Source organism: Cyprinodon tularosa, unplaced genomic scaffold, assembly GCF_016077235.1.
Source record: "Cyprinodon tularosa strain WSP-4 unplaced genomic scaffold, ASM1607723v1 ctg789, whole genome shotgun sequence".
Taxonomy (NCBI): Eukaryota; Metazoa; Chordata; class Actinopteri; order Cyprinodontiformes; family Cyprinodontidae; genus Cyprinodon; species Cyprinodon tularosa.
In genome coordinates, this window is record NW_024039550.1 from 957,515 (window position 1) to 975,000 (window position 17,486).

Sequence of the window (17,486 nt, forward strand, 5' to 3'; positions counted from 1 at the left end):
AATGATTGTCTATGATACCTTGAAATGGCAAACAAGGACTAATCTGACATGGCAACAGTAGGAAAGTTGAGCTGCACAATAATACAAACACCACTTTGTTTCTTTGTTTTCACTGACTCCGGTGACAGACGGGAGCAGAAAGTATTGTCACTGTCAGTTTGATTGGAGTATTTTTCAATGTTTTTTTTTTTATTATTATTTTTAAACACAACTAGGAGACCAGTGTGGGACAAACACGAGTGTTACTGTTTTAACAAAATAAGTTTCACAAACAGAGCAAGAGGAACGAGGGACCTACCCGCTCCAGCCGGTGAACAATACCTCCTTAACGACCAACCCTTAACAATCATAGACAGGTTTCAGGTATTACAGGAGACAATCCCCCCCCTTAATGGCAATCCCCCCTTTAACGACCGACCCCTAGAATCATAGACAGGTTCAGATATTACAGGCTAACGATGGAACTAACGACCCATTCATCGGTTACCATTGCATGTTTCCAAGCGATACAAGGCGTTGTCTATATAAGACTCAAACTCACTGCGGATCCAGACATTTGAATTGAGAAAGCTTCCTGGAGAGGTGGCGAAACGTCTTCAAATCTTGAAAACCAAGTCCAGTGGATATTTTTTGAATTTTTACGGAAAAACAGAGCAAGGTTTTTAGCTAGACGAGTTTATGGTTGTGTTTGGACTCACTGTTTTCTAGTTGTTTAAAAGTTTGCAACTGTCAGTATGAGAGATGGTTGTTACGCCTTCCTTCACCAAAACTGGGCCACCTGTTCATTTAAATTAATAAGGGTCAGTACTGTCTCACAGTGACTGCTGTCACATCACTGTATCACTATCAATATCTGCACTTATGTCTCAATTACATCCTCGTTTTAAAAGGACTGATGTGCAAATGTACTGTATTAAGACTAACTAATCTCCCTCATCACCTACCAGCTAGGTGGCTACATTGTTTACAAGAGCAGAGCCTGACTGCAAACTTCCCCTAAGGGTAAATAAAAGTCTCAGATCAAGACTGGATTAAATCTGATCACTTTTTTTTTTTTGTCAAAATACTCTTTGTAAATAAGAAAATTGGTGTAAAATATATATGTCCACAAAATTGACAAGGTTTGAAATGGAAACCCATCAGCTCATTTTCGGCTGCAAAGGCCTGGTTTAGATCGAAGCCCATTTATATTGTAGAATGTCTAAATCAGAAACTTGGTTGATCTTTGAAAGTAGTAATGTGCTGTTCACATGTGTTTTCTAATGAGCGTAAGCTATTTTGCAAAGAAGAATAATCAGATATGCCAGAGCCTACATCTTTAAAAATCCTAATAAACAATGAATACTTTGTGGTGAAACTGAAAAGAACAAGGATGTTAACGGAGGTGAAGGGCATTAATGCAAGAAGGCATTCTATTTGTATCTGAATAAGAATGGGATTAAGCTAAGGGGAGGTATAGAAGTGGGACAAGGAGAGAAGGTATCCCCATACATGGCTTTTTGTTGTTTTTTGTAATGGGTTGGTTTATCATGAGGCAAATAATAAACCAGTGTTAGTCTATTTTTGCACAGATGAGTCCATCTTTGGTTGACAGATAAATGAGAATGAACCATCATCATTTCTGAGGTTTAATTGTTTCCAGCATTTTGAAAACCTAAATAATAAGTTCAGATTATACAGAGAAGTCAATATTCTGCCAAATAACCGTCAGTCGGCTCTGTGCTGTTAGGGAAAACTGAAGGACAGGCTTTTCCACAACATTTTCCCATTTCCCAAACTGTTGTCTTTTTAATTGCTGTATCCTAACATTTTCTCATGGATTTCCACCTTCAATATATTTCCTCTGTCCTGGCTTGCTCGTTTTTGTTTTTTCATATCTCTGAAAAGTACCCTTTTGCTATTTTTTAATCAGCGTTCACTTTATTACTCTTTCTGTCTTTTAATTCTTTTTGTTGTTTTCTTTGTGATGGATTTTCAGTTCAATTGGAATGTTTTTTGATAAGAAAAACTTTTTGATTAATCACATTTTCAAAATAAATAGATAAAAACACTATTCTACAAAACAGAAAGAGGCTGCCTGTAGGGGTAAAGGCAGTATGTGTGTTCATATCTACTCTGATAAGAACATGTTATATTAAGCTTCAGTGGTTGTTGTTTTAACTTTGGTAAATATCCTTATTTCACAGCCTTCAGACATTTATAGGTTTTATTAACCCTAAGAGGGGGACGTTTCTATAAAGTTCAAAAAGCGCTCATGGAAGTGAGGAGTATGACAGTTAGATTTTTGATTGTCATGTTGATCAGCACCTCACTGAAATCCTTGATGCATTATAATTTATACAACAATAATTATAAAGTCTTTTCTATTTAAATAGAATGTTCTACTTCCAGTCTTGCACCTAAAACAAACTTCTTTACAGAAGATCTTGTTGCAGGCAGCACAAATGTGATTTCTATAAGAAGGCATCAAACTGGGATGTAAAAAAAAAGCCTGACAAACAGGCAGTCCTCCCATCGCCCCTCAGTGGAACATTTCACAGCTAGAAGTCAGGTTCAGTGTGTCAATGGGAATTTAGTTTTAGGTCCCTGTAGACATCACCTCTGCAGCTCCATGGTATATACAATAACTTGACTGTACTCTTAAACTGGTCTTATTTATGTTTAATGAAAAAGAATCTAAATTCCCCTATAAACCCAATTTCAGATGTTTTCAGAGAGGAAATCCAGTTTTAAGGTCATGTTAAAGTAGCTGTGCAGGATATGAAAATGGAAACATTCAAACTCTGAAACATCTTTTTTGCCCTCCGACCTTAGGAAAAGCCTTAACAAAGATGACCCAGTGTGAAAACTTTTTTTTTTATGTCCACACACATTCTGTCTTACTTGCGCACGCACAGTCTCGCACAATTTAACACTTGGTGGTAGAACATTTCTGCATGCTTGTTCTTCACACACACGCTCTCTTGGCGTGCAACATCTCGATGAGCAGGTTGTTGCAGGTTACCTCTCCGTTCAGATGCATGTAGCAAAGGTAGTCCTCAGCCTGCGTGCTGAGGGAGCGCAGCTCGGGCAGCTGCACAACCAGCTGGCTGAACTTATCCTGAAACTGAGGGTAGGTGGACAGGGTGTATTCAAGGAGAGCTGAGTTCACCTGCTCCTGCACGCCCTCTACAAATGCCTGGTTCTCCAGTAGTTTTACATCTGGAAACACACAGAGGATAAATGAAGCTAACTGCGAGATATATAAGATGATAAATTAAAGATATAAATAATAATAATTTTAAACGACACATTCACAGAAAATGATCCAATCCATCTTGTCAAAGCAGAATGAAACAGAAAAACTAAAAGTTTGCAGAAAAATAAAAATTGCAACTGTTAACGTGGACAGCAGCAGATGCTACACACATTTTTGGCAACATGACCATGACGGTCAATTTCTTTACTTTTGCCTCTGCTAGTAATTTAGAAACTTAGCTGATCAAATATATTTTACAGAGGAAACAAAAATTACTAATTGATTTGTTCTTCCTTTAATAGCTGTGGCATTGATTGAGTGTATTAAAACATTCACCCAAATTATAGGCAAAGAATAGAGAAAAGGAAAATTCTTTTAGTGGAAAAGTATTTATTAAAAGTAAGAATCTATTTATTTAGTCTCAGGAAGTATGTGAAGGTGTATAATAGGGCTGAAACTAACAATTATTTTGCAAATCAATTAATAATCGGAATGGCCGAAGTTTTCTTAAAGAAGACTTTTTATAAAATTAAACCCAGTGAATTTCATAAAAACTTGAGGTGTTCTGGATAGAGCTTATTGACAGACGAAAATGATTTTGTTTTTTGTATCTTAAATGCAAAATGTTTATGTGTTTTCTTTTTTTTATTTTCACCTAATTAATGCTCTACGTGGGTTGCTCTGTCAACTAAAGGGATGTTTTACAGTCTCTATACTCCAGTTAACGACTTATCAATTACTAAATTAGTTGATGATTATTTCATTAATCGATTAATTGTTTCAGCCCTAGTGCATAAATCAAGTATGTAAATCATGTTATACAGAAGTTAACACAATATTTAACATTAAGAACATCAGAACATTTTCTGATGTTATTGTAAAGTAAATCCATTTTCAATAAATCCAATTAAACAATATTCTGTTTGAATATGAAACCGTTTGAATTCATTCATTGGTATAGTTTGCACCAGCATGCAGCTCACTGAGGTATGCTGATGTACTCAATTATGCATTTTATAACCTAAATGAATATATGCAAAGGTCCCTCTATGTTTTTTTTTTCCCGTGTCAATGGAGTGTGTGGGTGTGTGTGTCTTTCTTTCTGTGTGTATGTGAAACAATAGCCTTGCCCTGCAGCTGAATAGCATTCACCATCAGCTGAGCCCATCTCAGAGAATCCATTCACACAGTAATTAAATGTTTTGAATCAATGCTCTGAATCATCTTTTCAAACTGCTTAAGGGCAATTAAATTACCCCCAACAAATATGACACTTAGGATGAGGCAGAGCAAGAGCGTGAGCGAAGAAGCTGCTGCCAAAGACGGCAAATATTTTCTGTGTATAACGAGTGCTCTCACTGTTCAAAAGCTCTTTGTTCCCTGCTTTGCCAGCATAGAACAGGGAACACTTCTGGGAATCTGGGCAAGCCACATCTATGCTCTCTCCATCTGCACAAGCCACTACATGAATGTCAGTCTTGCTATCAAATGATAAACCCATCCATTACTCTTTTTTGAATGCCATTAGTGGACAATGGAAAAGGTTGCTTTTGTTAATATTTGGTTTTGTCAAGCTAAGACACTTAATTAAGTGAATTCATTGTAGGGAGAAAGGCCATGCTGAAAAACACTTATATTAAGAAACCACAGATTATCTGTTTTTGGGACATTCTTTCATTAAGATGTCTGTGTAGCTATTTAAATGGTGAATCCACATGGAAATGGTTACTCAAATCCTTCATCATTTTTGCATTGATTATTTTTCCCTTAATGCATCACTCTGTATGCAGACCTTCCATTCCAATGTGACAAAGAAAAAAATCCACAGCAGACATCAAAGCCACCGTTTCTTATTTATGACATACATAGAACAAAAAAACTGTTATGGTTTATCTTTTGTTAGAAATGAGTATACATCTATGTTCAGTTTACTGATGAAAGGTAATCATGAGAATGACTTACTGGGATTAAACAGAAGGAGAAACTTGAGACAAGCCATCTCCCTGCGATCGACCTGCAGCACCTGCAACCTTGCTGCAAGCTCCTGACCTCTCTGGACCAGACTGGACAGAGTTGTCTCTCCTTGCGACAAAATAGATGAAAGTTCAATCTGCAAGAATTTAGAAGGAGGAATTTCTTTGTTATTTTGTAAAACAGAGCAGTCATCTAAAGATTATCTCTAAATCCCTGCTGTATTAGACCTTAGGAGATAATGAGCCTTTATAGTGAATAAATAGTTGTCCCTAAAATGCAAAGGTAAGTTTCTAGGTTCAAATTATTCGTTTTTATTGTGAATACCTTGTACAAAAAAGATATTAAGATACCAAGACTTTTTCTCTCTCTCCCCTTTAACAGGAGTAACAGATTTCAGAACATGTAATGTAAAGCATGTTATTTCATGTAACCATGAAATATACTTGAGTTGTTTCTTGTATTTCACTGAGAGACTGAAAAACACCACTAACAATGATTGATTGACGATGTAATACAGCAGGACAAATGCTTGATGACAGTATTTAAAAATTCATCAGGAAAAATCCAGTGTGTTTCTATGTTAGGATTGCTGTAATTCCCAGCTGAAGATTGATTGTGTTGTAATTCCCCAAAACCTTTTCATGCAAAAAAAAAAAAAAAAAAATGCTACTGAGTTGACAAAGTGATTTAATTTTTAAATCAGGACCTACAGATGGCAATCTAATTTCAGCAAATACAGACCTTATTCTGTTTTGCTTATTTTGGATTTGTATTACAGATCAACGGATAATGATTTTTTTTATGGCAGATACCAATTATTTGTCACCATTCTACAGTAACCCACGGGCTCCCAACCCTGCCTCTCAGGATCCCTTGTTCTGTATGCTTTAAATGTGTTTCTGCTCCAAAACACCTGCATCAAATGATTGCAGTACCTCCTCAGCAGCCATGAAGGACTGAAGTAGCCTCTTAATCATCCAGTTATTTAAGCCAAGTAAAGCCTGAAAACGTCTAAAACATGCTGGACAGTGGATCCTGAGGAGCAGGATTGGGAACCACTGGTCTAACCGATCCCTGACATGTGCTGCCAATATTTTTGGGCAGATTCTTGAAGCCAATATTTTGCTTGTTTTCGTATATTGGATGCACCTAGACTTCCTGCCGAGTCTCCTTTTTGTTTACCAGAAAGTCTATATCTCTAACCTTGCTCCAACCTTTTCAACAACTAAACAGTCAACAGGAGTAAATTAAATGTCACAATAAAGTAAACTACAAACTAGCACCTTTAATGTGCAATTATTTTAATCTTTACAGTTTATTCTCTTCTGTAACTGAATTTAAATAACCGGACTCTGCCAGATGGATTTGCTCCATATATCCATCTGGAAACCTTCCGTTGAAGTAATTTTGGGAAGGGGCGAAAATACTGGTTAGCTGATTGGCCTATGTTGGTGATAGACGGGCCAAATAAACCAATCAGATCAACGAAGCGTATGACGTACTAACAGAGCGACGACGAAAACACAACCACAAGCCAGGCTACTCTTGCCGAAACCAGTCGGGAGAAGAGCAATAACATCTTTTCCTCTGAGAAAAGCTTCCAGAGCAGTGTTTTGCTCTTCTTTCAGTGAAGAAATACTCTGTAATCCGATAAAACTTGCTCGATAGCCACGCTAACGCTAGTTTCATCGGCTGAAGCCGCCATGTTCTTTAGACTGAACTGTCGCGCTTCTCGTTGCATCACACCTCAACCTGCCTCAAATGGATCATTAATTTAATTAATTTCTTACTACAAAGCTCCGTGTAGTTTTACAGTGCCACCACTAGGGGGGTGGACCCCCCACCCTAGGGTACCGCTGCACACAAAAAATTGTGAAATGCATACACTTATTGGCCCATACCAATATATTTAAAAAAAACACTAATATCCACAAAAAGTATTGGCTGATGGATGTATCAGTTTATTATTAATTTGGATGTCTTCAGGCTTACACCTGGGGTCCGTTTCACAAGCAGGTTTACTGAAAACTCTGTTCTCTAAACCTAAAATACGGCAAGATTTTCCTGTTTCATGAAGAGAGTTTCCTCAGCCTTTGTTTCAGTCACCGTACTAAGTTTCTCCCCAGAGCTAACCTGGTCAGCAGCAGGTTTTATTCAGTAAACTCAGGGTGTCCTCTGACTCCGCTCTCCTTAGAGTCAATCACGCTGTTTTATTTACTGACTTAGTCAGATGTTTGTCATAGTTTTGTGAACAAAAAATAAATAAATTCACAAGGTTCTTTTTAAAAAAAGCAAACATTGCATGTCTGTTTGACGAGGATCTTATTAAAAAATGATCTGCATTTTTTTCACAGAGAATTAAATATTTATAGGGAGAGGATTCTACAACTGGGTTGTCAGGATATGAGATGTATTTGTTTTTAGTTTAGTTATTTTGAGTGAAATGTGGATCATTTTATTTTAATTCATTTATTTTTAAGAGAACGAAGAACTACTGAAATGAGCTTCAGATTACACATAAATAGATTAATTAATTCTGCAGGGGGATAACTTTAGCACTAGAAATGTGATAACAACCTACTAAGCCTACTGTCACAATCTGAAGCCATTCTATGTGACTGAGAACCACAAATAACGACCATTTATTGGGATGATAACATCCAAAGCACTCTGTGTAATGGAAGACAGAATCACACTGAGAACCCATGACATGATGAACAGGTTCCATCTATTAGAACATCGTTTTTATTCTTCATCTTCACCTGCTGCCTGATTATTTCACCTAACTAGGTGCATTGATCCACTACTATTCAAGAAATAAACTTGTGATCACAACAGCCTATCACAGGCTGTTTTGTTATGTATTCGTTTTACTGAATATGTATTCCTGATATCTGAAAAAACTTTATTTCTTGTCAAAATAAATATTTCAAACAAAATGACATTCATCACATCCAGAATAAACATCCTGGAAATCTAGAAATTAATGTAATCTCCATGTTCCTATGATTACTGGTGAGCATTATTATTATTATTTTGACTGTGAAGAAATATATTTCAGTTATCATAAATACATATAAAATCAAGCTGATAAATGTCAGAATGGCCACTTAAAATGTGTAAACATTTCTAGATATATAAAACTTAAAGCTACAGTGTGTAATTTTCAGCGACATCTAACGTCCAGACTGCAGACCGCAGCAACATGAACATCTCCCCCCCACCGCTTCTCCCCCCCAACAGTACGGCGAGCATTAAGGGACAAAATGTCTTCCACGACGTCCGCATCACCTACCTTCTCAAGTGATGAGGTTTGTTTACATAGATAATTTTAATACTGCCATCTACTGTTCAGTACCGTCTCAGTGCATCTCTCTCAACTTGCCGTAGTTACTTTCGAGCGTAATGGGCGATCTCGCAATCGCTAGTTTGTTGGCTCTGCGCTGCCGTAGCGCAAAGATGTCTGCCTCCATGGCTGCGAGACCCGCTCCTATGTAATTATAAATAACGAATTCTAAGGCAACGCAAATATTAAGGTTAAGAGGCCGAGCTCGTAGATGATGATAAATAACATAGTTATGTATAATATATTACATTTCTGACTGTATATCCCTGTAATTATTACACACTGTAGCTTTAAGCCATACTAGTATAATTAAACTTGTCATGCATGCTCAACTCTGAGCGGACCTACTTGGAGTTGATTGAACTAATTCATAGCAACTGTTGTGAAACTGAAAACTCAGAGTTCCAGACTTTCGGCTACATTAAATTAGAGTTGCAGATTCGAATCAGAGTTTGTAAAACCTGCTTAGTGGAATGTACCCCTTTACTGTAGTTAATAATTCTACAACATTCTTTGGCTCAGATTAGGTCAACAGACAAAACGTTGACTTTCAGAAAGTTTTAAATGTGAGTCCGTTGTCCTATAACTTTACAAAGTCCCCCTCTGAAAAATATTACATTTTTGATCTATTTAAGCTATATATAAAAACACTTACAAACTCAAAAACTTGTGCAAAGCTGATCCACTAAACAGACTTAATACTTAATACTGATCCTCAGAACCTGCAAAATACCAGGAGGATATGCTAACGTATTCCCTTAAAACATAAAAATGCAATTTATCAAACCGGCAATAGGTTGTAGATGCAGATTTTGCATGTATATACTTGTACAGAATATATTTTATCCAGCAAAGACATTTTCAGCTGTGGGACTATGATTCCAGTTTATCATCACTTAATTGCACAGCATTCTTATGCCTACAGGAGCAAGAAGATCCTCAATAAAGCCAAGAAAAAACTAATGCAGTTAATAATTTTCTGCACACAACATATTGGGGAAAACACACAGTAGGACCATTTAATGTCGGACCAAATAATGCAGCTGGAATCCAACCAATCTTTGTGCAATTAAGCGAAACAAAAATGACAAGACTGAACAAAAAGCTGAGGTGGGTCATTTTACCTTCAGAGACTTTTACAGGATTATATTTTCAATTGCTCTGGATTTCATTAAGTTTTAAATCTGACATGAAAAAACATAAAGTTTGTCATGTTTGGCTTTTGGTGTCTACTGAAGCAATGCTTTTTGGACGAAAACATCAGCTACAAAACATCAAACCATGGAGAGCAAATCTGGCGCCCACACAATTTACTTTTAAAACTGCACCACTGCAGTCCAGGTGTAACTTTAATGCCGTAAACATCAGTGAGTGAGACAGACTCTTATTGTACTGGTGGGAAGCTGTGTGGGGGAGTGTTACCTCTTGGCCAGTCACCAGCAGGATACTGTCTTCCTTTCCATGTTGAACTTGTCTGAAAATGTGATCCAGGATCAGAAGTTCAGACCAGCAGTTGTGCAGCAGCTTCATTTGATCTCCCACCTTCAGAAAAACAGAGCAAAGCAAATGTCAGAAACTCTGACCTTATTTAAAACAACTCAACTCGCCTTTCTGCTAAGAATCCGAACTTATATTTTTACTTTCTGTCATCCAAGATACTTAAACACCTTATGTGGTTAGAAATTACTGTAAAATGAGCACAGGAGCTGGTGATGATACAGCAGTAAATTAAAGGTGGTATGTGTGTGTGTGTGTGTGTTGTCTGATGTTGGGTATTTATGAGATTTGACCTCTACAACCTGCTAACCTTAATGTTCCTACCTTGAACAGTCACATCTGTGCAGCTCTGTTTGGGGGATGAGTTTGTGTTTGTAGATTAACCCCACCCCATGGCAGTATTGACAGAAAAGCGAAGGACACGGCAGACAGTAATTCTGCAGGCACAGCTGCTAATAGGCCCAGACACACATTCATCTGACACAAGATGACAGAATTACTGTTCATATGAATGAAACTATATATCAGGGGCAGTGAAGACTGTCCAATCTTCTTTGCTGCACTCATCTAGGCTGGTGAAGTGGTTTGAGTCTGCATGTGCAGTGATAAAAGGAAGGGGTTAAGGAAGCAAGAGGTCTTGGTGACCTCCTCTGCTTCCTCTCCAAAAGGAGTTGGAGGCAGCCGCAGAGATACTTGGAAAATAAAACCTCAAACATACAAGAAGCAGGATTTAGAACGGCTTTATTTTGTTCTCCATATGAAATGCTAATGTTTCTGACTCTCCATTTCTGATACGTGTTAAACTGGCTTTAAATACAAATAAAATATCCTACCTCACAAAACTGAATGGATGGATACATGATTCAAAAGAACTGATCTATCAGCAAAGGATTTCCGTTTTATTGAAAAAAATGTATACAGCAGAAATAAAGGAAAAATAGCAAGCAGCAGCTTTCCAGTACTATCACATGCTTTTTATTTTAGTATGTCCCTTTAAACCCTTAATGCATTTTTACTACTTCACAAGAAACCACAACTTCTATGACTATAACTTTAAGAAGCATCCCTACTTAGAAGCATCCTCATAAAATAGTGCAACGCTTTGGCACAATTTTTTATAATATGCTGGAACTAAACATTATATTCAAGCTCCAATATGACTAAAAGCTGGACATGCAGGCGACAGAAAGGGGAGCTGAAAGGATTACAGTTCCAGAGGCCTCTTCCTTCTGCACAAGATTTCATGTTTGCTGCAAGAACTGATCTCTGAACATCCTCACTAACTGCTGACACCCTTCACATCCATTTCTTTTTTAAGCTACCAGCAGTAGGCTACTGTAAAATCAAAGGCAGAACTACTACAGCACAGAGAGTTTTTTGTCTTAAATTGTTAAAATACTGAACTGATGTTAGGACTATGAGGCTTACACAACAGAACTTAATGTTTTATTTGTTAGGAAGTTTTAGTGTTTTGATTTTGTTTAATATTTTTCACAAAATATGACAGGCCTAAAAAAAAGAACACTCACATTTTTGTTATCTGCTATTTAGCTTTCAATTAATAAAGTGCTCTGATAAAGTTTATTACATTTAGTTATGCACACAGCATAAACCTGCTGAAATTAGAGCATTAAATGCAATATTTGGAATTCATTTTCAAGCTCAAAATATCAGAGTAATATTTGACTATTTGGAAATTCCAAGTAAGAGAAAGTAAATAAGTAAGTAAGGCTAACTCTGACTGAAGCTTCCTCACTTCAGCAATACTTGTTTTCATTCAACAGCTCATTGTAAGCTCAAACACCAAAGAAAGACAAAGGCCACTTCTGAGGATCCGTCAGTTGCTTCCATTTTACAAACTATTTAACAATGTAGGCAAGCATGAAGCAAAGCTGCAGCAGGGGCTCACATTCCCCCGTTATCATCTGCATGGAATGTAATTATCCAGCACAGGGAAAAAGCCATTTCAACAGGGGCTGTTCTTGGCAAAATACATACAGTTTTATTCTCACAGCTTTGGCTGTGTATAAAAATGGTCAGGTTGTCAAAAGAAACACGTCAGATGCATTTTAAAAGAAGGATTTTAATTCAAATTTCAAATAATTTAAAGATCATGTGCAAAAAAAGAATAAAAGTCAAGTGCTCATGAAAATAAGAAGATAAAGACTAATAGAAAAACATATAGTATTTTATTGAAATGCTCCAGTTCTCTACTGTCAGTACATGGAATAATGAAATCTACCAACATTTAAAACCTTACCATTTTTGTATTTGCTACCTTGTGTTGTTCTCCTGCTGCTACTTATGTCCTTTTCGATTCAGAACAACTTGTTTTAAAACCTAGAAGCAACCATTAATACAGTTTTTAATGATTTCATATACCACAGTTTTGGGTCAGCAGTTCTGCTCAGCTGCTGTATTTCTCTGCCTCTGGTTACAGAGGGGAAATGTATCCCTTCATCACTTTTTGTACAAAGATACCTTTTTGTGTTTTTATGAGAGGGTGAAACAATTATCAGTCCCAACATAATGTGACCTTTGTTTCTGAGACAAAGAACATGCAGAAGTTACAACTACAACAATACAATCCCTGTAAAAATGAAATATCTGTCAACAGTTTTACAGAGTTTAGGGATTTTTCGGGGGATTGAAAGGTGATAATAAATATCTTTTTATTTATTAGCAGCTGAAAACTGTTGGGAAACTAAATGAATGCAATTTTAAAAATGTTCCTAGCAGCATCAAGAGGGAGATTGGCTCATTTGTGGGTATTCTGAAAGAACAGGGGAAAAAAGTGAGATCCAAAAGGTTTCTAACCACCTTGTCTCCAAAGATTAACATCATAATTCCTAATATTTCAGAAAAAAACAAAATCAGTTCTAACATCTTGATAGCTTTTTACATTAAACAGTTTTTTCTTTACCTTCATAATCAACTACAAAATTAAATAAGCATCTCTATTGCATCTAATGTTATGACTGTCCTATGAAACAAAGACAAATAACCAAAAACCTCCAAGATGGGCAATATTGCACAGCCAAACATTTAAACTTCTTCATAATTTGTATGTTTAAGCATATGAGGGTCCTGAAATGAGCCTTGGCTGTAAATATACAGTTCTGCATGAAAGTTTACATAACCTTCAATTAAAGACAGAAAAAAATCAGATGGCTGTAAAATAAATTGAAATTGACAAAAATAATAAGAAATAAAAAATGGAAATCATGACACTGACTTTAAATATATACATATGTTTATATTCATACATTAAAGAAGTAAATAAATCTTATGCAGCTCCTGAACTAAACACTTTAAGGCAATAAGTTAAATCTGGTGTTTTCTGAGATGTTCAAGAAATGTTGAACCAGACTTTTGCATCTGTGGGACGGTATGTTGGTTCACTGTTCAAGAGCAAGCTACTTTAATTTGTCTGTCTTTATTCTTTTTTAGAATCATTTTTTAACATAAAAATAGAAAATCAATTATTTATTTTACTCAATTATCATTTAGTACATTTTTATTCTTTATTAATTTTTCAGTTTTGTGTTATTAGAATTACTACTGAGAAAGTATAATTTTCTTTAAAGGGAGGAAATGTAAACTTTCAAACACAACTGTACTTATGGTAGTTTTCTGTTGCAGACTGGCCGCAAAGTAGTTTTGTTTAATCGCATGTGGAGCGAAAAGAGCTAAATTCTGAAGATTCTGAGCAACCAAAAGATTCCCCATCCCACAGAGAAATGTATGCAGGTAAGCTTTACTGCTTGTCTCTATAGATGAACATTATTAGCTGTACATTGTTTATTGTTTCCAACATTTGCTCCAATATACAGGGAAAGCATTTAAATGCAGCTTTGATCTGTTTTATTTTTTGTTTAAGAGATTGCTGCAAAGTCAGCGTCACAATGACCGATGTCATACACCTAACAGTCAGAGAAAACAGGGATTAAAGTGTTCCAAGTGTAGGGAATCAAATAGAGTTTCTGACAAACAATTCCAGTGATCTGAACCACAGACCAAGGAAAACTCAAGAGCAGCATTTCGCAATTGCAAATTAATGTTATCATACTGATTTTTATACAGCAGGATTTGTATTAAAGTCTGCAGTGTCTTCAATAGGAGCTAAAGGCAACAAAACAACTGGCAGATGACACCAACAGATGGGTCTGGTAAAGAGGTAATGAAACAAAGCTCATTTTAAATGCTGCCAAGGGGATAGAATGTCTAAAGACAAAAATGCATGTAGCTAAATGAGAGGCTAAACTACGGAGCTAATTAAATGTGAGTATTTGACACAGAAATGAACATGGGGGAAATAAACAGGTCCAAAAAGGATCTTAATCAACCAAAACACTTAACTCTAAATCAAATCTTCCAAATCAACACATAAAGAACAGAATGAAGAAGAAGAAAGAATCTCATCAAAAATACATAAACAGTGTATGGAACACCACTGATGACAAAAATCAAAAAACTAAAAATACATCAAATACAAAACCTACTGACAATCAAACTACAAAAACCTGTAGATCATGGAGTTTTACAAACTATATTATAAACAAAAAAATTCAAGTTAAATAAGTTAACTAAACTGATTTTTTTTTTTTTTGCCAGACCAAGAATGTATTAAAGAGAAAGAACAAGTTCAAAATGTCTTTTAAAATGTCTCCAACATATGGAGAGCCCTCAGTTAGAATTTTTTAGACTTATTAAAATTTTTGAAAAAATAACAAGAATTAGATCATGTTGGGTCTTTTTTTGGGAGGTGAGTTAGTATCATTAGTTAATCTATTTAAACTTGGCTGGCATAAACAACCACAGCACTGAAAGTCTTTGTTACAAAAGGATGTTGTCATCCTGGCTGTCATGTAAAGACAGGACCGATACAGGCTATTTAAGGCCGATACCAATTAGACTAAACGATCCCTGATATGTTCCGCTGATATTCTTAGAGCCAATATTTCTTTTTCTTCCTGCATTATAGAAATGACAGCATAATGACAATTGTTCAACATATCTCAATCTAAATAAATAAGGAACCTATTAACAAATCAAACAAAGCATGGATAGCAAATAAAAGGACACACAATGCATTCTCTTCACGTGATCTAAAGGCCTCGCTGCTGAATGCTTGTATCTGCCAATAAAGGTGCAGGAAAAAAACACTAACATCTGCTAAAAACATCGGCCGGTCGATGAATTGGTCTATCTCTAATGTAAGGTACTGTGTTACAAATATCTCACCCAGCCACAAAACAATAAATGTATACTTTTGATTTAAGAACAGCAGCTAAATTAGCTGTAGGGGAATTTTGATTGTTTTTTGTCCAAGAACAGCACAAAATTCATACCTGAGATCCCTGTTACTAGCAAATGCTCATAAAGTTTCCCCTTCTATTGCAAAATCGATGCAATATACGGTATGCATAAAAAGAAATCCTTAACTACAGCAACGGATGGTAATTTGTGATATTTAAAAAAATAATAATATAAAAGCAGTAGCAGTAGCAACACAGGTTTAAAATAAAAACTCATGTGACTAATCATGTTACTGAGATCAACATTTTTTAACTTGATTTTAATATCATGAAAGAGAGTCAGATAGAGACGAAAACTAACTGAACTCACAAAACAGAACTTCTTCACCAGCATCTTAGTATTGTGGTCTCTTTTTGGTGTCCCTTTGTCTCATTAAGTCATGAAATGAATAAATTAAAATGATGAAAAAAAATAAATAAACCTCAGCCTTAAGTTAATCTGGCCAAATCACATCTATTACGGTTAGCCATACTGCCTCCAACACTCCCACACCTCCCACCAACTTTCTTGGCTCTCAATATTCCTGAGAGAGGACTGAGAGGAGATGCTGGCATAAATAAACACGAAGACGAATGGCAAACATTATGATTTATGAAAAACACATCTGAATTAATCAAAACAATTACAATATATATGGTAATTGGAATTTACAGTTGTGCTTGACAGTTTACATGCCCTCCTTTCAACGATAATGATACATTCAGACTAGCAATTCAAATTACAAAGTAATAATAAATAAAAATGAACTAAATGATAATAGAGGAAAATAAAATCTAGATTTGTTTATTTTAATTTAAGAAAATGAATCTAAAAGACTAATTAAAGTATCTTGCTCATTAACAGCCAACCAACATCCCTATCAACAGGTGCTGAACATTTCCTGAACTTCACAGAAAACGCCGCATTCAGTTATTATAAGTGTTTCTCAACAGCATTTCAGTTCAGGAGTTGCATCAAGCTGGTTTACTTGTTGTATTTGTCAATATTTATGTATATTCAAAATTGATGTCATGATTTCTGTTTTTTATTATTTTATTTATTATTACTTTTGTCAATTTCTACTTATTTTACTGACAGCTGATTTTTTTTGTCTTTAATTGAAGGGTATGTAAACTTTGAAGCACAACTGTACTTTATGTTGAGAAATGTTTCATATTTATATATATGTTTTCACGGTTCGTAATTATTATTGAACCTTTTATCAAACATGAGGTATAAAACAGCTAAAGAACAGACATCACAGCAGTTCTTATTATATCAAATGCAACGTTTTTCTTTTTTTCAATGTATCTGCAAGCAGAACTCCTATTTCTGTGTTCCAGGATTGTATTTCTATGAACTGGAGAGCCATACAGTGTTTGGCCTCCCCCTAAACCATGGAAACAGCTCTGACCCCTGCCCTTTAGAAAATGAGGAAAGGAGTTCAGTCCTATTCTTTTTCTGTTTTGCTTAGATTCTAAGAATTAAAAAAAACACAAATAAAGAGAATACACAATCATGGAGGACGTTCTGATAAACTAACAAAGAAACAATATCTCTTTAAATATGGAGATATACTGCAATGACCTCAACTCTATTCCCTTCTGATTCTAAAATACCTATTTGCACCCCAGCTCTCCAAAACGTGGTTCAGAAACATCTTTAAATACACAAAGCTTTGTGTTTCAATCAAGTAGCTCGCATTGAAAAGCAAACTGTTCTTAGAGGCAACATGTCAACTCTGAAGCTGCAGAAAAGCTGAAAATTTTTCATTTAATTCCTTTTCTTTCCTAGATATAATGCCAGTTCACAACGGTGCACTTTACAAAGGCAAAATAAATAGCTTTATAGTGCATTCATTCCAACCATATGACATATCAGATCTGACTGCCTGTTAAGACCAGTTGGTAAGGACACTGCAGAAAGTCTCGCTATGTCTCTTTAAGTGGATGGACATAGTTCAACCGTTTAATTTTGGTGGGTACTAGAACATATAAATTCATGTATGTCAGCACCAGAAAGATCACATCTGACTCACCAAAGGTAAACAGACAAGTTGTACACTTCACAAAGACAACCATAATCATGCAAATAATTTTCTTTTAGCTCAGGTATGTGAGCTTTAGTCAATTA

General features: G+C 35.8%; 1 protein-coding gene across 1 annotated transcript in view; it reads right to left on the reverse strand.

Annotated features, from left to right (window-relative positions):
- Window positions 1–2,137: 2,137 nt before the first annotated feature.
- The window catches only part of LOC119773844 (steroidogenic factor 1-like), a 20,162-nt gene continuing 4,813 nt past the window's right edge, over window positions 2,138–17,486 (reverse strand). The window contains exons 5-7 of the mRNA XM_038271025.1: window positions 9,981–10,100; window positions 5,201–5,348; window positions 2,138–3,201 (exon numbers count right to left, since the gene is read on the reverse strand). Of these exons, the coding sequence (XP_038126953.1) occupies window positions 2,948–3,201; window positions 5,201–5,348; window positions 9,981–10,100 (522 nt within the window). The 3' untranslated portion in view covers window positions 2,138–2,947. The remainder of the gene's footprint in view (window positions 3,202–5,200; window positions 5,349–9,980; window positions 10,101–17,486) is intronic.